Genomic DNA, 24,754 nt, shown 5'->3' on the forward strand with positions numbered 1-24,754 from the left:
CCAAACAACATGCAATGCACACACAATGTACCCAGTCAACCACTGACATCACTTTTAACATAACTGAAGATATAAGAAAGCTTGCTACTAAGTATCTGATGGCCAAATGGTTAAGGCACATCAACACACAATGTCTGTGGTTTGATTCTGGGTGTGGGAGCCACTGTTGCATGCCATGCTCGTCTTTCTTCCTTTGAAATACAGTCCGTGGAATTCATGTGGTGAACGCAGCTGTAATTACTGAGTTAGTTTCTTCTTACATTTCAATTTCTGAAGCTTTTGTCTTGGTGAGTTATTACAGGGGATTGAGTACTTCCATTATCACAGCACTTTGTAAGGCCTGTAACCAGTAGCAAATAAGATGTGGTAGTATACTTTACTGAACAATGCATTTTTATGCAGTCGTCAGCCAGCAGCAGTTTATGTATGTATTGCTTCGCAATCAAACTTCTGCATCGACTTCAACAGAAGTTGAAGTTGAAATCCTCTTCTAACTTTTGAAAACCAAGTCCACTATTTTATATTTGTCAGCAACAGAGTAATTATTAAATTTAATCATTTATTTTCAAGAACAAATCTGTTTTTAAAAAGTTTTCCCAGGTTTTAGGAATGTAGATTTTAGATCCACACCCTACATAAATTACAAATGCAAGTTATGAAAAAAAAGGTATTTGTATATCACAATATTTTTAAATACATTTTTAAGAGATTTAAGTGTTTCTGTAAAAATTTGAGTGCCACCCATATATCCATCCATCCTGTTCTCTAACCAAATGAACACTTAACCGCAGTTGGTTTCATTCCAATGGGGAAGAGATATGAGGAAAGTAAATATGAAATATAAGTGGGTTTTCACTGCCCTGTGGCATCAAATAACCATAATATATCTGTGGTGGCTCTTGGTCAGTACCTTTGACTTAGTTATTACTTTTGGCAGGTATTAAGATTTCCTGCGTTGAGAATGTAATTTTCAATTTTCCACTTTTCTTCCATTTCTGTCTTTCAATGTGAACATAAGCAGGTATGTCTGTGGGTACTGCTGCAATTCCTTGATCACTTGTGAAGTTCAATTAAGTCATAAATGACTTGTATCCTGTCCATTTGCACACTGGGTGCACAATCCGACATTGTGGAACATTCATTACTGTCGCCATGATCTTATGTCATCAGGGACAAATGTCATCTCAGTCAGTTTATGAGGTTTCATTTAAAGAGGTCTTTAATATGAGATGTGGTTTGCCTGGAAAAAATTACAGTTGTTCCCCTGTGTTCTCTATGACCGTGATCAAAAAGTGTCTTTATGTTTTTTTTGTTGTTTTTTTTCTCCCTAAGGAGACAAATAAAAATGTGCAGCTGAAATAATGGTCCACATTTTATTACAGATATGAGGGTGGATGACCTCGTCTGACCGTAAGTGAAACATTTCCTTCAAATTTCTGCACGTAACTATCACATTATGCCTCTAGGTTAAGTGCACGGGTGAGACTTTCATCAGCTCACAGTTATGGGAACTGGAAATGTGAAAAGCCTCTCTGAATAATGAATGAATCACCTTGACTGATGGGTAGTAAAAACGTATTGCAGCGGCCATCTCCGTCATCAAGTCACCCGATCAATAAACAAAAGATTAAATACTACTTTTATGTACTATATAAATAGTTTTCACTGCAACAATAAATAATCTTAAAGTTAAGACAGAGATAACGGATAATGAATGGCAACAGGGAATAGACTGAAAGTAATGTGGGTATTTTTCATTCTTAACATTTAAATGACAGGCCAACCAATCATATAAAAATGTTTTATTACAATGTTCACAGAATGTAAAATCATTATAATTAATCAGTTATTTATATATTAAATATTTTAACAGAAAACAATGTGGCTCATTATCACACAACCAAGCCAAACCATCACTTGGGCTGACGTCACTACAGCAGCCACTTCAAATGACCAATCGCTCCTTTATAACAGCCTGAGGAATGCAGTACTATTGCACTGTAGCTAATTCATCCTGAGCTCAACATCCTTTCGATATCATGCATTAGCTAATGAACTCTAGCTGCAGAACAGCAACAGATTTAACAGTTGGACTGTGACGTCCTGCAGAAATAAATTAACTGACAGTGTTTCTGGAGGTCCTGGATTTAATGACAATGTCAAAATAATATTATAGACAAAAAAAAAAGGCATTTGCTAAAGCTAAGCCCCGATTCCAAAGGAAAAGGCATTTGTGATCTAATTAAGACATGTTCAATTAGGGATTAGAAAACATATGACTGATTTTAAAAAAAATATTAATTATAAATAGGCATTACGAGTTAGAAATCAAAACCCTAAAAAAATGAAGGACCATGACACATCAAGAACCCAAAACCCTGCAAAAAAAGTAACAACTGCACAGTAATACTATTGGCAGTAACCAGATAACACGTTGAAAATACAAAACATAGAAAAAGATTCCTCCAGCAGACACTTAAATGATAAGCATGCTGTAAAGCACTTAGATGGATTTTACCAAAAAGAGTAGACCTGCTGGTAAATGAATGGTCCAGACATTGGGAGACTGGCTTTACTGGTTAAAGTGGTCGTCCTGTGGCCGATTCTTCACAAAGACACTGAACCTCTAACTGCTCATTAATTGTACATCACCGGTGAGAACGGTCAGCTCAGTGGCTGAAGAGTAAATCTGATTTTCAGTTTTCTAAACAGAAACCTCTTTTATTCCATGGCCATTTTTTCCAATTCAGCCACTCATAAAAAGACAAATATTAATGGCCATATCTAAATGCTGAAGTTACTGGCCAAGTGTGGCAGGCATATAGCTACTGTAAACGGTATCTATTTGGTGAAGTTTTTTGACTGCTGCACTGTGATCCATTTGAACCAAGACTGCTGAGCTTGGAAGGTTTCAACCACACTGTAAATTAGAAAACAAGAGTTTTTGGAGTAACATTCAGAAATTGCTGTTCTCTCTGACTACACACAGCTTTCAACCTCAAAGGCTTTTAACCACTTCACCTTTGTGACGTGGTTTACAATATTTAACCAAAAACACTGTATAAAAAATGTCCAGTTGCTCAGAAGGTCTGAAGTTAGTAAGAGGCTGCCTCGCATGACATGTTTGTGGGGATCGTTATGCCAGACAGCGATGGCACAGATACAAAAAATTTACAGTGACCTCCATGTCCGTTTTCTCTATGGCACAGTGAGCTCTGGTGGGCTTCTATGGTAAAACAGCAGCAGCCATGCCATCGTTACCTGGATATATCGGGGATGAGTCTCTTAAACCAGCAGCCCACTGCTTGGTCTACTCTCAACACTAATGTTACCCCGATCAACACAGACATGCTGCTCACCAGAAACCCTGAGGCCTCAAACATTAACCTGGAAGGGGGGAAAAAAAAAAGAAACAGGAGATATAAATACTCAAAACTATTCTGACTTGCTCAACCTTAGAACTCTGTATGTCTAAGGTTTCTGTTAGTTTACATGAGCTGGAAAAACCATTCAATCCCTTACTTGGGTGCGAAAACCTTCCACACCATTAGGTGTCTTCTGAGGATAGCAGCTGCACAGACTGATGCAAACACCTGCCAAAAGTGAAGGGATACAGAGTGGTGTGATGTGAAGCACATTCAAAAAGTGTAACTGAGCCAAAGAAATAAAAAAAATAAATGTGTGACGAATGTACCTGTGCTCCATGGATAAAAAGGTAGCGTGTTGAGAGTTGTAGGAGAGCAGAACTGAACTGCTGAGGGTTTTCTCTCAACCTCATCTCCATCACAGCGTCCTCTCCCTCTTCCCTGAAAGCTTTTCCACCCCTGCTCCCTCGAACCTCACACACCAGAGGCCAGAACAGTAGCAGTGGGCAACCCACTGAAGACAATGAGACAATAACTCATATATGAATAAGTAACAGGTTCATAGTTTCATTTCCGGCACTGAATTGACAGCACCCTATATAAACTTGCTTTTTGGTTTGTTTTACAATACTATTTTATGTCTATTTCTATGTCTAATTCATTTTAAGGTCTAGTTGTATTGTGCCTTGCTTTTTGTCACAACTAAATCACCTTGGCACCTTTGTAAGTCTAATTTCCCTGAAGGACTGCCATTTTAAAAATATATTAAATTTACTAACAGCATTTTTTTTTTCCCTCTAACTACCTGCAAACATGATTTGTGCAGCAAAGGTGTTGAGGGTAACCAGTGAGCCGGGCAGTATGGTGCCTATGTGCCCATCAGGGAATCCAACAAAGGCAGCTCCCCACTGGATGGATGGGAAGGTGGGAAGGTGTCCTGTGGCATGGAAGAACTGGGTGGCAGCCAGGGACCACAGCACTATTGGAGTCCAGGGCACATTAAACCCTCCTGAGGGTAACACTAAATGTGAGTATATGAGCAGTGTACAGAACTTTTTAAAAGATATAGGGCTTGCTTTTTCTAATTACTGACATATCTCAAAAAACACAAAAGTTGTGTGATTCTCAGCGTCTTACCAGAAAACGTTCCATGCAGACGACTGAGAGTAATAGAGGAAGAGTGAATGTGCAGCAGAGCTCCCATTTCAAGCAGAAGCAGAAGGAAAGACAGAGCCATCCCCTCTGGGTGAAGCAGCAGCAGACCAATTCCCAGCAGGCCACAGAACAGCAGTAGGGGGGCAGAGTAGACAGTTCCCAGTCCATAGGCCTCCACAGCAGGCCTGCCATCTACCTCGCTGCCCACGCTCAGCTCTCCGTCGTCCAAGGAGCGACACATGCGCTGGTAGATCTGGGGGATGAGGTGGTGCAATTCGGCTTGTGGGCTGATACCGGTGCTGGCTCGGTATCGAGGCGGCAATGAACTTCTGGCTGAAGCTCCGGTCTTTGTTTTCACAAACACAGTAAGAGGGTCTAGCCAGATTAGGAACAAACCCAGTCCCAACAGACAGAAGGCGGCCCTGGGGAGGGCCAGCTGAGCCAGGCTGATGAGCTCAGTCAGATTCCTGAAGCTGTCCTCTGGAGTGGCACTAACAGCCCAGTGGAGACCCAGGCACACAGACAGCAGTGGAAGGATCCAGCGGGCTGTGAACACTGTACCACTTGAGGAATTGAGGTTACCATAGTGGCGGAGGCAGCGTCTCAGCAGATATGTCCATATGGCCAGGGAGACGACAGAGAGGATGTAGTGGAGGTTCTTAAGCTGGCTGTCCTGCAGGCGGGAAAGAGGAGAAATGAACGGTGATGGCTGGCAGGAGCCCTGCTCTTCCCGGCAGCTGTGAAAGGAGAGGGAGAGGTAGAGGCTGCTAATGAGGAGTCCCAAACAGGCTAGCAGGGTACTGCTTTCTTTCCTCACAGTCGATGGGGACAGGGCTGAGGATGGCAGTAGCCCTGCAGACTTTAGGGGGTCATGGCTTGGGGGTAAAAGCAGGCCATTCCAGTTGAGATGAATGGGGATGTAAAGAGCCAGAGAGAACACCAGAAAGGTCACTACCCGGCCTTCAGCGATCACATAGCTATCTGAGAGCAGGGAGGCACAGCGGAGGAGGGGCACCAAGAGAGGGGGAATGAGGAGGCGACGTGGAGTCAGCCAGCTAACCCACTTTGGAGCTTTTGATCCGTTCTTAGCTACAGCAGACATTCTGGATCGATGAGCCCTCCAGAGAAAGTGAAGTTCAGAGCTGAAGGCAGCAGCAGCCAGGCACCATGCTACCTCGACGTAGCCCTGGATGAGGAGCTGACCAGCGGCCACAGTAACCACCACAGTTAGTCCCATGACAACCAGGGCCTTCATTCCGGGCCCATTCTGGCCAATCAGCACAGTGGACAGCTCAGACAGGATGAAACACATGAGGCAAGCAAATGCCAGGATGGCTAAACCTGCTCCCATCTTAAAGGGGTTGAATCGAGCCCAGGTGGCTCGGCAGGTGTCTCTGACAGAGGTGAGGTAGGCCTGTAGAGAGGCAGCCAGCTCTGGGGAGGGCAACTGTCCCTCTCTGACTGTTGTGAGGTACTCAGAAGAGAGGCGAGAGAATTCATCCTTCAGCTGAGAAAGGCTGTCTGGTGGGATGTCTTTGGCCATGCTGGAGTAAGTCTCCAGGAAACGGTTTACCTTCAGGTAAAGATCATTTTGAAATTAAATACAGACAAACAGAAATACTGATCATATTCTGGGATATGTGAAGTCTAAGGCTTTTTCCTTGTGAAGACATTTAAAAAAAAACTGTTGACAGCTCCTCACTGAGCAGCCTACCTGCTTTGCATTGATCCACAGTGCCTCCAGCTGGCTCAGACCTCCAACTGCACCTTCTGTCTGCCCATGAGGTGGGAATAAAGGCAAGAGAATCTGCCCCACACTGCTGTATGGGATGGGAACTCCCAGCAGCAGAGCCAGGGTGGGCACCAGGTCTGTCTGGGGGACCACATCTGGTTCGCTCTAAAAACATAAGAGAGAAAAAAAAAAAAAAAAATTAATTAAATAAATATATATATATATATGGAAATCATAAAGGAAATTGAGAAGCTGTTCTCAGACAGGCAAAGGCAGACAAGTGATTTTGAGCAACAAATGGCTCATATAATACCTTAACTGTAAGAAGATTATGAATAAATGTCTCTTAACTCAAGCAGCCGGTTGCCTCTGCAGTCGTATTTATCACCAAGATTGGTGGATTTGTTCTCTCATGAAAAATAAGATTATTGGAAAGTCTCAGTCTAATCATGCCTTTTCCTTATTGTAGTGGTATTTTCTGTGTACTCATGTAACCTACGATTTTCCACAATCTATTATGTAACACTCCAGTTGCACTGCAATTATGGAAATCAACAGTGGAGTTCACTTTGCTAGTGTGAGATCCACTTTCATCCCAGAAAAGGCTGAGACCACCTGCCAGCATCAATTTAACAGACTCATGGAACTGCACAGCCAACCATGAACAGAAATGAGCAAGGAATAGTCTGTTTCATATTTATAAAGACAGCCAACGTTCTGGTGATTTCAAGAGATAAACATGATGTAAGTGCTTATTTGCTAAAAAAAAACAAAACAGCAATGACTATGCATGCACACACACACACACACACAGAGAGATAGAAGGAAATTGTTTTGAGACCTTCTGTTTTCTACTTTCCTTTTTTATTTGTGGCTGAAACTGATATGTAACTGCTGCTCAACAGCAAGTTCTGTTCTCCGTAAATGTCTTGGAGCCATAACTTGGCAGTTGTGACTATGCGTGAAGGGAATATAATGAGCTTGTTCTGAAAACGTTCTGCAGTCTGAAACAGTGCTTATCTCTCCCTCTGTGCTGCATTTACATTTAGTTAACTGGTTGCTGGACTGTGTTTTGTAACAGGGAATCTGACGTTAGTGATAATCAGAATTAAAAATTAAACTGGACCTTTTAGATTTTAACATTTTAGATTTACTGTAATTACATAATTTTTATCTCAATTTTTGCTTTAACTCTTGCTAAATTGTTTCAATTGTATAAAAGCTTTAATAGATGTTATGGAAAGTCCTCTTAAATATGTGCTGTAAGTAAGGACTAATAAACTGCAAAGGCTGTAGATCTGTGTTCCACTCAAGCAAAGGTTGAGTTCTTGAGTGGTTGAGTGAGTTCTTCCCACTGAGTACTTGATCACAAAAGTTAAAGTAAAACTGTCTGTAAAAAAGTCAGCTACTCTACCGACCTGTGACATGGATCCAAGAAACAGAGGGACAGGACTGTAGAGGAAGATGGCAGCATCAGTCTCCTTCTGACTTTCACCACCATGATCTCCGGTGTCCGTCATCCCGTGGTCTCCCATCACCACCAATAGGGTGTCATTCTGCAAACGGTCAATTACAGACCTGGAGGAAAAGGGTAGATATGGACTATGGTACTAAACAAAGAAAAAAAATCCCAAGACTTCTCATATCCAGACCTGATGATTGAATGTTAATTTGTTTTTGCAAACTTGTAGCTGCTGTACTATTGTCTGACCTGATGACTCCATCCATCTGAGTGAGCTTGTCAGCCATGGCTGGATGGTCGGGTCCAAACCTGTGACCACAGTGATCCACACCAAGGAAGTGAGCAACCAGGACATCCCAGTCATTCCCCACCACTGTGAAAACCAATAGAAAGGGAGAGAAAGAGATATGAAGCCCAAGTACAACAGAAGCACTATATCCATGTGGTAGTCAAAAAAAAAAAAACACTCATATTGAACCTTGTCTATTGTCTATTGAAGGCTTTTAAGTCTTTCTGCTGTCTTTCACAGACGTGTAATCCAGTACCACATTAAGCAAATACATACTGGTGGTGTAGAGGTGCTGAAGGATCCCATTGTCCACAGTGTGGAGATCCTTGACATTGAAAGAAGGGAAGGGCAGAGATCGGTAGAACTTCTTAGGAAAAAGACTCTCCCAAGTGTCATCACCCATGAACACCACCCGTTTTCCTACAACAGTATACACACATTTAAAATAAAGTCAAACAATGTCATTAGTTTATACAAACACATGTTGACCTTTGTTTTAAAATTGGCTTTAATGTTTTAGGTGGTATTTAAACCATAGACCAAATCCTGCAAATTATGACGTTTGTCTTGTTTTATCTTCCTTGATACAGTAATACACAAGTACCATTGGTGAATCTGTTACAACTGTGCAACCAACAGGGGCTCACTGAAATGACTACTTATCTGAAACAATGGACTGCTATGTGCTTTGGCGTTTCAGCCAAAATCCAAGACTTTATACAATATCTGTTCTGTCCCCACCCCAATCTGTATCTACCTGTCCTAAAGCTATTCAGTCGATTGTGGTCTATAACATAAGATAAACTTTGATTTGTTCATCCCAAAAGGTGAATTCAGGTAATCTTGTAGCAAAAGTAATAAGAAGTACGAGTAAAGGTCGACACTGCTTGAATGTGATAGTCACTGTTCATCTCTTTGAAACTCCATTGAAAACCATATTTTCTTCTCCACCACTATTGTGAATTGTTACAAATGTTTTGCAGTATGACTTGGTAACTACTCACCTACTTGTCCAAACTGGTGGATGAGATTGTCCTCCAAGATGGCACTGGACGCAAAGTTATTACCTACATCCACAAAGGTAGGCAGGGATCCAGTGGTGAAGCCCTTGATTCTCTGCATGGTGGTCGTAGGCGGGTCAGCGCGGAAGGGGTACAGGCGGCTGTGAGAAGGCCAGGACGAGACCGTCTCCTCCAGCACAGGCAGTTTGTTCTCAAATTGTCGTGGCGTCGTGTTGCTGGGGTCGAACCGGGCGAAGTCAATCTTCAGGGCGTCGATTATGAGGAGGACTACCCTACGGAAACGGGGCTGGACGCGGCAGAAGTCTACTGGCTCCTCTCCGGGCTCCAACACGTCTCCGCAGGTGCTGGTCCTGTTCACTTCCAGCCTCACCAGCAGGAAGCCGCTCACGAACAGGTAGATGCCCACAAAGTACACAGCACACATCCAGGTGAGCAGAGACAGCAGCGGGAGCCCCTTCATTCTAAAAGCACAGGTGACAGCTGACACACTTGTTCCACACCAAAGTCAAAAAACTGCTATGGCTGACATCTGCTTCATAAGACGACAATGTGCTGGTGCGTAGTTTGACAGGAAGCTCAGCTGAAAGTGTCATCTAATATCAAACAGCTAGCGTAGTTAACAGGAGGAGATGGTTAACGTTACTAAGTTCAGGCTGTTAGCTGCTGCTAGCTCGCCCCGCTCTTCTCACTGACCTTGTAACAGTCGGATTTTCGTCCTCTCGGCTGGAGGGCGGACGTCAACGTGTGTGTGTTCACAACACAAGGGCGCAGGTGTCTCAGGTAAACACAGAACAGCGCAACACCGCCCTCACCTTCATTGGGACTCCGGTACAGTCAGATTAGATGGCTTGTGGCTGCTAGGAACTTCTGTGCGCACGGACCACCGGCGGAAATCCGTGGCGGACGATTATCTCGGTAACATCGGTATTTTAGGAAGCGCTTGTGCTCAGCCTGTCAGCCTTATCACAGTAAACCACAACGTGACTAGTCACGATTCAAATTCAAGAGACGTACAATTACGTTTTGGATATTCAAACTGACGTCACTGACGTCATTGCGCTGTTTTAGCGTTTATTCGACCGACACAATTCACATTACAGATATCTGTGATGTATTTATGACTAGTCCCAGCTGTAATTTAAAATATCTGGAATTAAGCTGTGACTAGTCAAACGTGGAGTTATAGATAGCTTTAATGGGCTTTTGACTAGTTACAATTATAATTAAAGTTATCTGTAACTTGACACACGGAATAATTTTGGTATTCACATTGTGGATAGTCGAAATTCAATTGTAGATATAGCAAATTATTTTCCTCATTCAAGTCAATTAGCAATTCTGACTAGTAATTAGAATAGTGACTAGTCAAAATACCATTGCAGATATCTTAACTGTGAATCTTGTAGACCTATTTGATTTTAAAACTGCTTGGCATAAAAGTGTGGGATCTTTACCTTACCTGTATTACTTCACAACCATAATGTTTGACATGTTTTTATTGAAACACAAGCCATTAACCAACTGAAATTTTCATGATTATTAATGTTACTGAACCCAAACTGTGACCCAAAACATGAAGCTCAACTTCAACATCCACTTTGTCATCCTGGGAGTTATTCTTTCATTTTTACCCACTCTAATCATTCCTCCACCAACTTCTTCTAACATAAATGTATATTTTTAAACAAGCTTCACAACATTCAATTCCACACCATCATAAACCTCCTTGTTGTAAAGTCTCTACTTCTTGAGAATCTGAAAGGACACCAATTCTGTGCCAAATTTAATTAAGCATTATTCTTCACAAACCTGTTCGGTATCATTGAATTTTAAAAAAACTAAAAAACATTTAAAAAAAGAAACCTACTGTCCTTTGCAGAGACCCATGACAGTTAATAAATATATCCCATGAAAGATACAAATACGATGAGAACAAGAGCGTTTGTTTGTTGGGCTGACTTTGTATACTAAAGTATAATTAAGGAATAATTTCTGAATCATTTCCAAACACTATACCTTCTCAAGACTAGTTCTCATGAAAACTACCATAGTAGGTTAGCTTTTTCGGAGAGATGTTTTATTTAAACACAGGACAGATCGACTACACATCCCATCAAGTTGTTGGTCCCAATGCTCAAGAGAGCTGAAGAACTGTCAGTGCTTTCTGTAAACAAGCCATATCAGAGCTGATGGCTCACACTAAACACACAGGAACTGAAAACTTATTTTGCCAGCCATTGCAAACAGGTTGCAAATGAAAAAACAAAACAAAAATATATTTCACCTAACCTCTGAAGTTGAGCTCTCACATTCAAAACATTTACATCCATTTCTACTGGGGTTTACATACTTTGGGCAAATTCCTAACACATCATATACTGCACAACAGTCAGGGCGTTTTTGCATCCATTGGCCATATTAGCTGATAAACCACAAAACCAGCCTATCAAAGTCACTGGTGTGTCTGGAGCGGTATCTGACAAACAGTCAGTAAAGATTAGAAATCCTCTTATAAAAGATGTGGTTTTCTAAGGACTCCAAGGCAAGACATCGGTATCATTGAAGTGTTTCCTTTTACCAGTGGAAAGTATGTCACCTTTAGTCATATAGTGATGCCTCAGAGACACCATAACTTAAAGTGTTTCTTCTGTTTCTGTGTTATTTGCTGCTTTGAGTTCATGCTTTGACTCCTCTGCTATTGGGATGATGCTAACTGGTTCACGGGCTCTTCGCTCTTCTCTTCCACATCTTCTGTCACTACTTTTGGGCTCGTCTTTGACAGGGTGCCGTAAATGGTCATGGCCTGAGGAGCAGCAAAACAGGACAAAAACTACTATTGACATAATTCAAGCAAAAGAAGAAATGACAATAATTTATCTAGATGTTAATCTACAATTTCAGACAAGTGACTGTATGCTGATCAAAAATACAAGCAATGATGCAAGTATACAAACCTGTGTGACCATTCCACTAATGTCACCCGTATTTGAGGGCAGAAGGATGGTGTTGGACTCTTTGGCAAGGTTGGAGAAAGCAGACACGTATTGCTCGGCCACACTGAGTGACGCTGCCGCATTTCCATTCTGTACAAGACAGAATAAAGTAATCAAAATGATGCAAAAAACCCCCTAACTAATAAACAAGACTGGGATCATGATTACCCCTTTAAAAAAAGAATGTACTCATTCACCTGCTCAGTCAGAGCCCCTGACAGCAGACGAATGGCCTTGGCCTTTGCCTCTGCTTTGGCTAAAATTGCTTGGGCCTCACCTGGTGAGAGCACAGTAATCCATTAATGAAAACATTTTGTAACTGTCTGGAAAATATAACTCTTAACAAATTTTTGCCATACAACATCAACTTAAAACATAACCAAGAGCAGCAGGTATGGGAGGAAACGAGCCATTCCTCCAATTAAAAAAAAACAACGGAGATGAAATTAAATGAGGTCTTTAAATGCACCTACCTGCGGCTTTATTGATCTGCTCTGCTTTTTCACCCTCCGAGGCCAGGATCTGAGCTTGTTTATGACCCTCTGCGACATTAATGGCTGCTTCCCTTGTCCCCTCAGACTCCAGCACTGTGGCCCTCTTTTTACGCTCAGCCTCCACCTGCACAGAGTAAAAGTGTTAAAAATGTTCAAACTTTTCTGTGATTAATAAAACTGCCCAGAGTTTCACCAATAAAGTGCTAAATTTTGGTTTTAGTCTTACTCCTGCAGTTAAAACATTGAGCAGCTTTGGGTCATCTGCACAACAGTAAAACAAGTCTGCCAGACTGAGGATTTACACATTTCTGTGTTTCTGAGGACATCTAATGAGTTCAAAACTTATTACCCACACTAACAGAAAACATTATATTCTTTTAATTTAAGTTAATTTGACCCCTTTTCATTCTTTTAAAAAAAAAAACCTCACCTGCATCTGCATGGATTCTTTGACACGAGGAGGAACATGTATGTCTTTGATTTCATAACGGAGGCAACGGATTCCCCAGTCATCTGCAGCTTGATTGATGGAGTGGACGATGTTGGAATTAAGGGATTCCCTTTCCTTGTAGATTACAAAAAAAAAAAAATCAAAAGATGCCTGCCACACTTGTTAACACAAGAATATGGAACATTGTGAGATACAGCAGTATGTTTGTTACTCTGAACACTTTGTCCAGTGTAAGTTTCCCCAGTTCTGAACGCATGGTGGTCTGTGCGAGCTGTGTGACAGCGTATTCTGGATCCTCAACACCATAACTGGCCTGGGACCAAAACAGTGATTAAGAGCTAAGAATCGCATTCGTCAATAATCATAGAACAACAATGGTGAAGGCAAACTGACCAGTATATTATTATACAGTTATTTTACCTTGAAAGGGTCTAGGATCCTTAAGTAAAGCACTCCATCAATCTGTAGTGTAACATTATCTGTAAAAACAAGGAAATTAAAAATACATACATTAAAATTAGATCACACTTTTAAATTGTGTCCCTCAAGCTGAACTTTATACTTTATTAAGCAAATGACACATGATTCCCAACAAGAAAAAGAGCCTCCATTTTCATTCTCCATGAGTTATGAAAAAGGAAGCACTGTGGCTGCTTACCTAGAGATACTGCTGATTGCTCTGGCACATCAATCACAATCTCTTTGAGACTCTGCACGTATCGAATTCGATCAAGTACAGGTATGAGGAAATTTAAACCCTAGAAGAAGTGAAAGGGGGAAATGTTAGGGCGTACAGTTTGGAATTCAACCTGGAGTCTATTAAAAGTAAAGGCTGATACCGGCTCTAAGATCCGGTGGAAGCGACCCATCCTCTCCACCACCCAGGCTTCCTGTTGGGGCACAAACAAGATCACGGTGTTCATGGGCAGGCTGGACGCCCATCGCTGCTGGGCTGGTGTCACCCACAGCCTCGGCACGGTCCGCTGGCTTTGCTATAGAGATGCACAGTAACAGCAAGAGGACATTATTTATAGTTCATCTTTTAAAATCTATTGTTAAAAGATGCTTTTCAAACTTAAGTCCTGGCAACAAAAACAGTGTCACTTGTTTACAAATAATGAAGATAGGGATGCAGCTAAAGATGATATTTATGATTAATGATTATTCCTTTTGGATTCGCAATCAGTTTAGTCCATAAATCGAAAATGCCTCCAACAAGCTGACATCTTCAAATGCAATCCTTAGTTCTACAAAATAAAAATAACTCATTTAGAATAAGGAAAACTAGAAAATTCGACAGGATGCAGATCTAAGCTTAGTGCTGATAGTTTACTGAGGAAGCAGACTGACATTTCATGGATTATGAACACGCCGTCACAGGCTGAATGACACCCACAGGTTTAATATAATAATACTTTTGTTCACCTGCAGAATGGCTCCGCCGGCCCGACACAGCGTCCGCAGCATCATTTCAATATGGAAAAACGGTTCAACAAACTATCTCCAGCTTGTGAAACTGAACTCTACTGAAACTCCACACTCATGTGAGTGACCCTTACCGAGCAGGAAATAGAAGTTGCATCATTGGTGCAAGGCCGACAAACTTCCGCCTGTGCGAGCAACACGGACTGAACGACTATGGTTCCCGCTCACACACTTTTTACAGTCAGATGAAGAAAGACAGCCCCGGTACGAGCACGGTGACTGGCGACTAATTCCTGCAGTAAAATGCAATGTATTCGGATGTATAACTAGTTAGTAACTATGCTTCATTAGAAAGGAGGGAAAAACTGAAATAAAAATTTAACACAAGTACCCAGACCCTTCGCAGTTGCATTGCAGACTGTGGTCAGGTGTATCTATTTAGTTTTAATTATCCTTGATATGACACGTTAGGAACAATGGAATGAATTAGACATAGTTTAGAAAGGTAAAAGTGTATAAAAGACCCACAATCCCCGCTGTTTGTAAATGAAAAACACGTAGTGATGAAGCCCAGTAAATTATCGTTAGACTTTTGTAATGCTTCCTGGGGCCACGGTATAACTTTTTAATTGTTATTTAGCTTTTCTTGTGATGATGAGTAAATGCCCCAGCAGGACCCAATGTAATGACTCACTTCATACTCAGGGTGGTACTGTTGATTTTTGTTTTAGTCCTTCTGGATCCATACTCAACTGCAAACTCTAAATCTTATTATTGTTCGGGGACCCTTTTATTATGGCTGCCCAGATGAATGGGGGTTGTAGGGATGCTCGTTGGCTGCACAGAAAATAAAACGGACACAAACAGGTAGTCGCAAATCCATTACATATTATGTTTTTCTGCCATGAACTGGGATGAAAGTGAGAATAAAACGCGATAACACAAGAAATTAGTTTTAAAGCTTCAAATAAAGCAAATGTCACTTTTAAAAACAGTTTTATCTCTTTCGTCTCTTTAGCATCTGTCTGCGTCACCTGTTTTTTCCTCCAACCTGTGCTTATGAACGATTGGTCAGATTTCTTCACTTGGCCCCGCCCTCCAGCACGGTACTGCATTCTGATTGGACCCAACAGACGCCAATAACAGGTGCCTCGACCCCGCTTTTGCCATCTCTTTGTGCCCGCAGGTTATCCGTCAGTCTGAAAACCTAAGGCTAGAGTTTTTATTATGGCGTGGCACTGGCTCTGTGTGCAAGTTCTGCTTCAGAAAACTTCCTGTAAACGTCGAAGAGCAGTTTAACAGCGGTTAAATAAAATATCCGATTGAACGGACATGACAATGTTACCGGACAGAGTAAATCACCGTTGAGAGGCAGCTCTGCAAACTGTGTGAAAACGTCACCGGATTTTCCCTGGGAGCGCTTTGCCATGTCCTTACTGTGTGTCAGAGGTAAGTTTGGACTTTATTTATTAACCAACTATATTTATATGTTTATAGCGTTAGAAACAACACTAAGTGTGCACGTAAAAGTTTACTTTTGTGGAATTCAACCACAATACAGAGCAGGTTTATCACAAGAGGCATCTCTCCTCAGTGACTGGTAACATATTTTAACCTGTCGCGGTTTTGGATTTAGAAATTAATATAGTTATTGAAAAAAAAAAAAAGAATGCTATTTGAGGATGTTTCAGGAACTATAATATGACAAGGTGCCTCTGTTTTATTGGAGCAAGGCACCAGCTGTTTCAGTAAAACAGAGCCAAGCTGTGTGTCATGTTGACTTTGAGATTTCACAATATGAACAAACAGCAGCCATGAGTAGCCCATAATGTAAAAGTAGAGTAATGTTAATGGAATCAAAGTGTAAGTAAATTTAAAAATTCTAAAATGACATAGAAGTAAGTTTTTAGTGGCCTGATTGAACACTTTAAATACCTTTCAAAATAAGGTTACAGTCTTATTTATATAGACACATTTCATTAAAAGGCTTAAATGAGACAAAAGAAAAACAAACTGATGTTGGATTAACACACACACACACACACACACACACACCTATGTTGGGAAATTCCAGCCTGCTTTAGCATCCTCTACAGCAGCAAATATAGCACATCATGCAATATCCATCTCTGTGCCTACAAGACAAACAGCACAATTAGGTCCAATGCAATAAAAAAGAGAAAAGTATGTCATAACTTCAAACCAGAACTGCTGGCATCGGTGTGTGTGACAGAGCTGCCCTCAACAAAGTTTTTAACATTGAAAACCTAAGACATTTTAAGACATTCTTGTATGTGATACTATAAAGAAGAAATTAAATCTCACAATGATTTTCTTTTGTGCACTTAGTTGAAGTATCAACAGTTATCCATTCAGCTGTTTATTGCTGAGATACGCTGACTATAAAAATAAATACATCGCACTGAAATGTCAGCACTCTTGTCTCTTGGTAGACACATATGACTGATTCTCTTTAAATTTATTTCAGATTATTAATACAGGATTGCAAAATTAAACAAACACCTTCTGTCGTAATCTTATGGTTTTAAAATGCATTTCCAAATGTTGTGCAACTCACTCTCATTTTCTGATAAAGATAGAGCAGGAATGCTCCCTGATAGATTAGCATAAACTCATGCAAAACTGATTCTGCTCAGTCATGAACCATCTGGGTTGTGGGTATGTGTATACACATGGCTTCTGCGCATGTTTGATTTCTTAGTGTTCAGGTTGTCTTTGTACAGCCGACTTTTGGCAGTCGATGTGTGACTTTGCAAAACCTTAGTCTGACCACCCTGCTGCTTGAACATATGTTAAATTGCTAACCTTGCTCCCTAATTTAGAGAATCAGCTAGGAAGTGGTCATGTAACTAATAGATTACCTAGAAAAGGCATAAAGTGATTATATTTATGATATTATTTGGTGAGAGATGGGCCACACCCTGGACAGGTTGCCAATCACAGGGCTGACCACATATCGCAGTTTTTAGAAGTATGGGCTACATGAAATCCAACAGAAAATCAGTCTGTTCTTTCTGAAGAACATCGAGGAATGTCTCTGTACCAACCCTGTAATTGATTTGGTGTGAAATAATCAATACACCAAGCCTTGACAGAGAAAAGCTCCCAGCAGAGAAAAGGTCATAAAGACAGAAATCAGTTTTGTCACACTTAGGTCAGGTAGTTGAACCCAATGACTTGGACAATCAAGGGTTTTTGTACTAAAAGAGGCCTTTCACTAAAGAGCTTGCACATTGTCCATTGTCCATTATTGATTAGCGTTATGGCAAATGGATGTTGGTTTATGCAGCCGTTTACATTGATAACAGAGGAAAGGGTGCTTGGGCAGTGGTTCGTGTGATTAGCTAATGTGACTCACCCCCTGACAATGCTGCTTTTATTTATTGCTAGTTGAGAAGCTTCATCTCCATGGCAATGTCTTTAGACGACAGATAAGTGATTGCCCTTTACAAGTGGACATGTGGGGGGACACGCCTGCCTTGGGTTCAGGGAAGGGCTGAGTGGACACAGCTCACGTGGAACCCATGATGCTGCAGTACTGGAGGTGTACCGATTCCGACATGTTATCACTTGAGTAACAGTTTACCTGGTAATTTCTGACAGTAGTGTGGTACTAGGTGTAAAGTTTCATTGGTTTGAGAAAAAAAATCTGGTTCATTTAGCTTACAAGACTTAAATAAGAGCTTTTACACCAATAAAATAGAAAGAAGCTTTTGTGGTAACACTTGGACTTTGTTTTGAGAGACTCATGTTCTCCCGCAGGTTTCAGAGGAAAGCGATTGTGGACAGGGTTAATAGCAACATGTCCTTTGTAGTCCAACACACTTTGTGTCATGTAGTGCTTTGATGGAAGGCAGATGACAGATGATGTTCTGCTCATACTGGGCAGCACCTGGAGGATGTTTCTGGAATATAAGAAGGCAGAGAAATTATGTTAAAATCTTCTCACCTGCACAAGATGAAGATGAAATTGTTTGGTGCTGAAGTGAATTGCCTCTGTGCTTCCAATGTTGGTATCTCACTTCTATTGCCAACTGAGCTTGTTTTCTGATACACTGTACCTTTTGTATGCTCTTACTTATGTAAACATGGGCAAATTTAATTTACTTCACAATAAAAAACAGTGACAGCAATTCTTCATCAGTCTGCAGCACACTGACTAGTTTAAGAGGTTTTTACAAGAAAATAATTTTATCAAAGATAAAAACCAGACGCCCTGCAGGACTGAAAAATGCTAGAACTGCAGGCAGAGTGGTTGAGTGTACAGGGGGAGAGCGCTTAGAGATTGTAGGAGTAATCCCTTGGCCATCTGTTGCTCTCTCCCTCTCTTCCTCTCTGCCTGATCAGATCCGAAAGCCAGTGCAAAGAGGAAGTGCACTACAGCCTGAGGCAGTAGTAGTTTCTGGTGTGCTTTCTTCCTGATGACGATGATATCATCCTTCTGTGTGAAACATACAACCTTCTGCCCAGTTTCCTTAAAAGCTGTGAAAACCTTTTCACTTTTTCTTAATTTCCAGAATCACTTATTCATTTTTTTGTTAATTTACACAAATATGCATATCAGTTTCAGTGTGTCTTATCCAGAAGAGCTGAACCGATGTTCTCAGCAGCTGTAAAGGAGTCACAGTCATCAGACTACTAATGGTTTATGAACCGGAGTAGTTATTTACTACAGTGGCTTATTAAATGCAAAAAGAAATAGGAAATATATATATTGGTCTTGTATTATAGCCTGATTTTTTTAAAGTAAATGGGCCAGTCTTGTTGTATTAGTGAGAGATTCCATCAATCAATATGTAGTCACATTCAGAACATTAGGTTGATAGGGTTCATGCAACTGACATGGCCAAATAGTACTGTAAATAGTACTACGTAGCCTCTAAAGCTGTGGAAAATGATAAGCATCAGTTTCCACTATAAAGGCCCGACGGTTTATTGCTCTCTTCTCTGTGTACTGCAGCCCTAAATAACATCATCATGCAAATTAGAACATAAGGACAGTGTGCCAGCTCATTTGCTCCACTGGTGAAGAGATAGGCCCATGGCTGAAAAACGTCAATGGGAGGGGGAAAAAAAGAACTTCTGGTTTTCCTCAACATTTCCACTGCTTTCTTTCCGCTTCACACTGAGGTATGAACAAGACGGGAAATGCTTTGGAAGAACAGAGGAATTCATTTGTTTCTACTTTGTGATAACAGACCCCCCATTGTTATCCTACACTTTAAAAATCTCTTTAGGGTTTCTGAACTGTGCTTCCTATTTTTTGTAGATCAGTTACGCCTGAAATTGTAACAGTAAGGAATTATTGCTTGTCATGGTTTTAAATTAAGGCTGATGTTTCAGTAAGCAAAACAAATAACTTTTTTTCCTCCTGGTTAGTTATTTTACTTTGAGAATACAGGGAAGGGTACATGAAAATATGAAAGTGTCATTTGTGTCTTCATCATCCAGTCCTGCCCATCTGCTATCACAGGCTCCAGAGGTTTAGTAGGTTACATGCCTGAGTACATAGCCCTGCCACAGCAATCACAATTAATCCCCTCCAAAGCCCTTCACAATCCCATGAACTTTATTGTATAGATGCATCAAGGGGCTAAAGATTACAGGGCTAAAAATAAACTAAAATACATTCAACAAGCATTAAATAAATAATTATTGTATTTTATTTTTTATATTTATTTATTTTGTTATCTTATACCCATCCTCCTCAGTTCACCGTTGCCCTGTTTTTGTTTTTTTTGTTTACCAAATGTTGTTTTTGCATTAGAACTGTCTAGACCTTATACTTCCTGATAGAAAGTTAGTGTTTTGCAACCAAATAAAATGTGTAAGTGTTTGTCAGCTCTGCTGTAGGTGTCTATTTAGTACTTAGTGTATTAGTTTCCACTCACATCATTTTTCTTGATGTTCATGGGGTATGTCTGTACAATGTGATCGAGATTAACAGATGACAGGTTATTCTGTAGTGACTGTGAATAAGAGGGAATTACAAAAGTGCTCACAGTGTAACTGTTCTGGGAATCAGGATTTTTTTTAGATTTAGATGTCAGAACAAGTGAAGAAATGTGAGGAGAAAAGAAGTTCAGGAATATCTTTTTTTCCCTAAGGTTGCATTTGTTTATGAAGGTAACTAAAGAGACTGATTCTGCAATGTTTGTTCGAATGAGAATAAAAGAAAAAAAAAAGTTTGCTAATGGAGATTAGTAAATTTACATCATAATGTGTTCTTTGTTGCATCTTCAAACAACCCAGTCAGACAGGGTGACACATGAATTCAACAAAAACATTGCATGCATTGTTTTTTTTAAGTTGTTGTAAGTTGTGATTCAGGTGTCACAAGCTGTCAACTCACAGCTTACTTGTCTGCATATCAATGAATTTGTCAGGTGTCAGCAACATGAGATTGTGTCTTTACTCATGGCTACATATGTTTGCATTTCTGTTATAGACGCTAATTGTTTTTTTTTTTTCTTATACAGTCCTGCTGAGTGAATATTAAATCACCAATGACAAACCTCTTACAAATAAAATGACTGTTTTTCAATTATTTTTGTTTTGTTTTGTTTTACAGTGAAAAAGGCCAAGCTTAAAGGACCTCCAGGTGAGTAGTTTTGTATTCAGACATTTTGTATTCGTCCATTTACTCTGTCCATTTACATACTGCACAATCATAAAAAAATGTGGTTGCAGATAGCGCTTTGTTTTTTGAGAATTCAGAGCAAGTTTATGTTCAATAATTGTGGAGATATGAAAGTTTTCAAATGTATTGTATTCAGTGAAATAATGTAAATCACCTTAATTCAGCTTTAGAAAAATTAACCTAGACCTCTTCAATAATGTAGCTACAACATCTTTACAACATATAAACCCAGACATATACGCAGATCATTTCTGTATTGATGTCACATTGATGCATTTATGCTCTGCAGTATATAGTTTAGATATGCAGGTCTTTCCTCATGTAGACTAATCACTCAAATTCTGGCAACTCACTGAAAGCTAGGCATGATTTTCTGTTATGTAACCTCTGTGTCCTTCCACGGCCAGGCCATGAACAGGTGAGCTTAGATCAGTGACTGCTAAGTCCAAATCCCCATGCTCTCCATCTAAGAAAATCCTTCTAGTGTTCAGCCTCACACCTGCCTTAAAGCGCTGTCACAGTTCAGGCAGCAGCATTGACAGAAAGTCACCATGGCATTATATTTGCAAGTGACATTTTACTGTCACTCTCTGTCATTTATGTACCACTGCAAAGTAAATTGTCCAACAGGTCTTTATGTTTTTTTCACTGTGTATTTTTCTCAGTCACTCCCTTTTCACCTTAGGGGAAACATAATAACTTTGTGAGGCATTAGCATCACGTCACAAGCTGCTCTGTTACACTGAGATATTTGTTTTAGATTGTTAATCTTTGCTGGATGTGTCTGTTTGTCTGTGCCCTCTTCCTTCCTCTGTACAACACACGAGACACCTGCCCAAAGCAAACATCAGGGATAATTCAGTTAAGCTTGTCATCTCCCGTAGGTGAAATGTAAACATCAGTTAGTTTTTTCTCCAGGGCTAAGAAGGATTTGTCAGGCACAGTGCAGTACGAGATTTAAAACATCAAATGTTATGTTGATAGTGCAGATGGGTGTAAATATAAAGGTGTTTTGCCCTTGCTGCAGTAGTTGGATTTATTAGAGCACATTTTTTCAAAATAATTAATGAAACACTTTAAATACACATTAAAACATTGCTTTATCATGTGTTGCCTGTATGTTTTCACTCTGATTGTTTATGTTCCTTAGGCAACTTAAAGTCTGGAGGTTACAGATTGTGATCTTATTAAAGTGGGCCTATGGGTATTGAAAAGATACATCTAACTTGTTTTGCTGCAACTTCAGTAGTCGGCTAGGCATCAAAGCCGCATAATCTGCTGTGTAAATATGCCACTGATCATGTCATTACTTTAATAGCATCTTGAGGTGAGGTTCCTGGATTCTGGGTCATTTCTTTAGCCATTTTGTCATTGTACTTTTCATACCTGTAAGAAATCTTTAAAGTAACAGGCTCTTTGTATGTTTATTGAGGTTTAATTAAATAACATGTCAAGATTATCATTCCTCTATCCTTGTGATAACTCCGACATGTTCTGAATAGAAGGACGTGTGACTTACAGGAAGAATCCTAAGTTTACATAAGGCTGGTCTGGGATGTGTGTTTGCAGTATGCTTTCACCACACCTTGACATCAATAGCTTTTCTGCCTTCCTGAGAACTTTTTGTTTCTGGTGAGTACTTTGCATGTCGACCTGAAGGTCACCTTGAATGGGCTAGAGGCAAGCTGTCTTACTTTTCACTGGTTGCCGAAGGAAACTGGGGCATGATAAGGGCTGTGTGTTGCTGGAGTTGTGTCTTTGTGTGTTCAGTCTCTGCAGGCATGATTGCCCACAACTTTTCTCTACAGCATTGGTATGTGGTCTGAATCTGAAATGTCAGCCTTCCAACTGCCTGCATTTTCCTGACTAATTCATTGAAAAGTCATCAATCAATAATGGATGAAGACAACTTGACTGAGGGCTCAGGAGTGATGGCACAAGTACATGTAGAGGGATTCATCCCACAGTTCACCTCAAAGGATTCCTCTTCTTAACACACAAACAGTTTTTGCAATGTCACTGTGTGTGTCAATGATAAAGGACACAAGTTGTAGAGTTGACAGTTGCAGTTTGTAGGCTACCTATCTTTTGACACACAAAGCATTGAAATTGTGACCAAAAGTACGATACTGAGTTCAACATTGTATAGGTGACAAATCTACGTTACTACTGTTCTGGTGGTTCTACCAGTTGTGTTAATATTATGTTCTTAAAAAACCTGGGAATGTTGTCATCTTAGGTAAAGGCTTCATCATCCCCCGGGGCTCCTTTGTAATCATGCCTATGTTTTGTTTCTACTGTTCTGTTCTTCAGGATGCTAATTAGATTTGCATCCCATCACTCATGGTTCTTGCAAGCTTGCCAATAATTCCAGACAGTCATGTCAAGGGATCTCTAGTTGCTTTAAGTACGGCTTTTTGTTTTGTAGCCTAATTAAATCTTTGTTTATGCTCTGTGGAATCTGTAAGCATCCATCTGTGTCAACTGTTTGCTGTCTCATTGTGTCAAGAGGTGTGTTTACTTATCCAGCTGCTGTGTTAAAGGTTATGTGCAGAGTAAATGTTTCAGTGTGTTGCTTGGGTAACCAGCAAAATCTTTGTTTAGTGCAGTCAGGTGATCACACTACAAAGGAACAGCTGAACTCTTGCTTTTATTTCCCATAGACAAAAAGGTGGGTTGTGGGTGCTGTGGTGTATGAGTGTACATGATATGAGTACAAGTATGACACAGGAATGGGCATTTCCATCTAATATGCCATTTGTTATAACAATTTGGGTAATGGATTAGTCCCTTTATATAGACTAAATATTCAAGAAAATAATTTGAAGGTCAATTAAGAAAGAAAATAATCATTACTTGCTGCATTAGTTTCTGCAGTAGTTTGGAGGTTAGCAGTGATACCATAGCAGTTTGTAATCTTGTAGAGTGCACATACTATAGGTTTCAAATTAGTCCATTTATGAGTGGTACTGGCTTAGCCCCTTGGTAATTGGTGCTTTGTCAGCCCCTGTTATGGAGATTGCATATATGCATTTAGACTGGGGAATTACATGCAGGACCACCAGTAGTGCAAAACTAACCAGGCAAACAGGCACGTGTTGATGCTTTCCTCATCCTGCTGTGGGAAATGAAATGTGGTGGTTGGGTCACGAGCCATTTAATCCCTCTCCACCCCCTCACTCCTTATTCTGCCTAGTGCTGACTGCTGCTGCAGACAGTTGTTGTGGCGCCGCTCTCTGGCACTACTGACTGAGAGGAGGCTGATGGAGATCAACGGTGTGAAAGTTGTCTGCAGTAAATAACAGAATGAGACTTCAATTCGTGTTGTAGCGGATGCTTCAAACAGGAACCGTAACTTAACTTCAATATCACCTGTGACCCAACTGAATTTCAGTTTAAAGTTTAATGGTATTAGGGCTTTTCTGTAATAGTTACAGGTCTGGAGTGACTTAAGCAACATTTGCATCATTATCAGACCTTTCCTCTAAATGATTAGAGGGCAGTCATTAAGTATAGGTCCAAAAGATGCTGTTGTAAGTTGCAGGAGAGTCATACCAAGCAGTTGGATTGTGTAGTCATATCTGCTGCGTGGTGTTGGCTGTCATTAGGGATTAATGGGGTCAGCTTGCTGTCCTGGCCTGGCTTAGTTTGGCTTCGTTTGACATAGTTGGGGGGAGGAGTCTTATCTGCTTTCGCTCACACTAG

General features: G+C 40.5%; 3 protein-coding genes across 7 annotated transcripts in view; 1 reads left to right on the plus strand and 2 right to left on the minus strand.

The window, feature by feature from the left end:
• Positions 1 to 1,787: 1,787 nt before the first annotated feature.
• On the minus strand, positions 1,788 to 9,914 carry pigo (phosphatidylinositol glycan anchor biosynthesis, class O). The gene is made up of 11 exons (XM_026298075.1): positions 9,719 to 9,914; positions 9,008 to 9,486; positions 8,280 to 8,423; positions 7,964 to 8,087; positions 7,671 to 7,830; positions 6,235 to 6,417; positions 4,503 to 6,093; positions 4,171 to 4,374; positions 3,695 to 3,879; positions 3,523 to 3,593; positions 1,788 to 3,387 (listed from the first exon to the last, which is right to left on the minus strand). Exons 2-11 carry the CDS (start codon positions 9,483 to 9,485, stop codon positions 3,258 to 3,260), a joined length of 3,270 nt encoding a protein of 1,089 aa, XP_026153860.1. The 5' UTR covers position 9,486; positions 9,719 to 9,914; the 3' UTR covers positions 1,788 to 3,257.
• A 589-nt stretch (positions 9,915 to 10,503) lies between these two features.
• On the minus strand, positions 10,504 to 14,544 carry stoml2 (stomatin (EPB72)-like 2). The gene is made up of 10 exons (XM_026298432.1): positions 14,389 to 14,544; positions 13,803 to 13,955; positions 13,622 to 13,721; positions 13,384 to 13,442; positions 13,175 to 13,276; positions 12,943 to 13,077; positions 12,492 to 12,636; positions 12,216 to 12,295; positions 11,980 to 12,108; positions 10,504 to 11,828 (listed from the first exon to the last, which is right to left on the minus strand). The coding sequence occupies exons 1-10, from the start codon at positions 14,431 to 14,433 to the stop codon at positions 11,721 to 11,723; spliced, it is 1,056 nt and encodes a 351-aa protein (XP_026154217.1). The 5' UTR covers positions 14,434 to 14,544; the 3' UTR covers positions 10,504 to 11,720.
• Positions 14,545 to 15,606: 1,062 nt separating this feature from the next.
• Positions 15,607 to 24,754, plus strand: part of LOC113124736 (protein unc-13 homolog B) — a 54,567-nt gene continuing 45,419 nt past the window's right edge. For all 5 annotated transcript variants that reach the window (XR_004463186.1, XM_026297818.1, XM_026297820.1 and 2 more), the window contains exons 1-2: positions 15,607 to 15,837; positions 20,981 to 21,010. Coding sequence is in view for 4 of the 5 variants with exons in the window: in XM_026297818.1 (XP_026153603.1) it covers positions 15,816 to 15,837; positions 20,981 to 21,010 (52 nt within the window). In the remaining variant the exon portion in view is untranslated. The remainder of the gene's footprint in view (positions 15,838 to 20,980; positions 21,011 to 24,754) is intronic.

The sequence above is a fragment of the Mastacembelus armatus genome, chromosome 12 (genome assembly GCF_900324485.2).
Source record: "Mastacembelus armatus chromosome 12, fMasArm1.2, whole genome shotgun sequence".
NCBI lineage: Eukaryota > Metazoa > Chordata > Actinopteri > Synbranchiformes > Mastacembelidae > Mastacembelus > Mastacembelus armatus.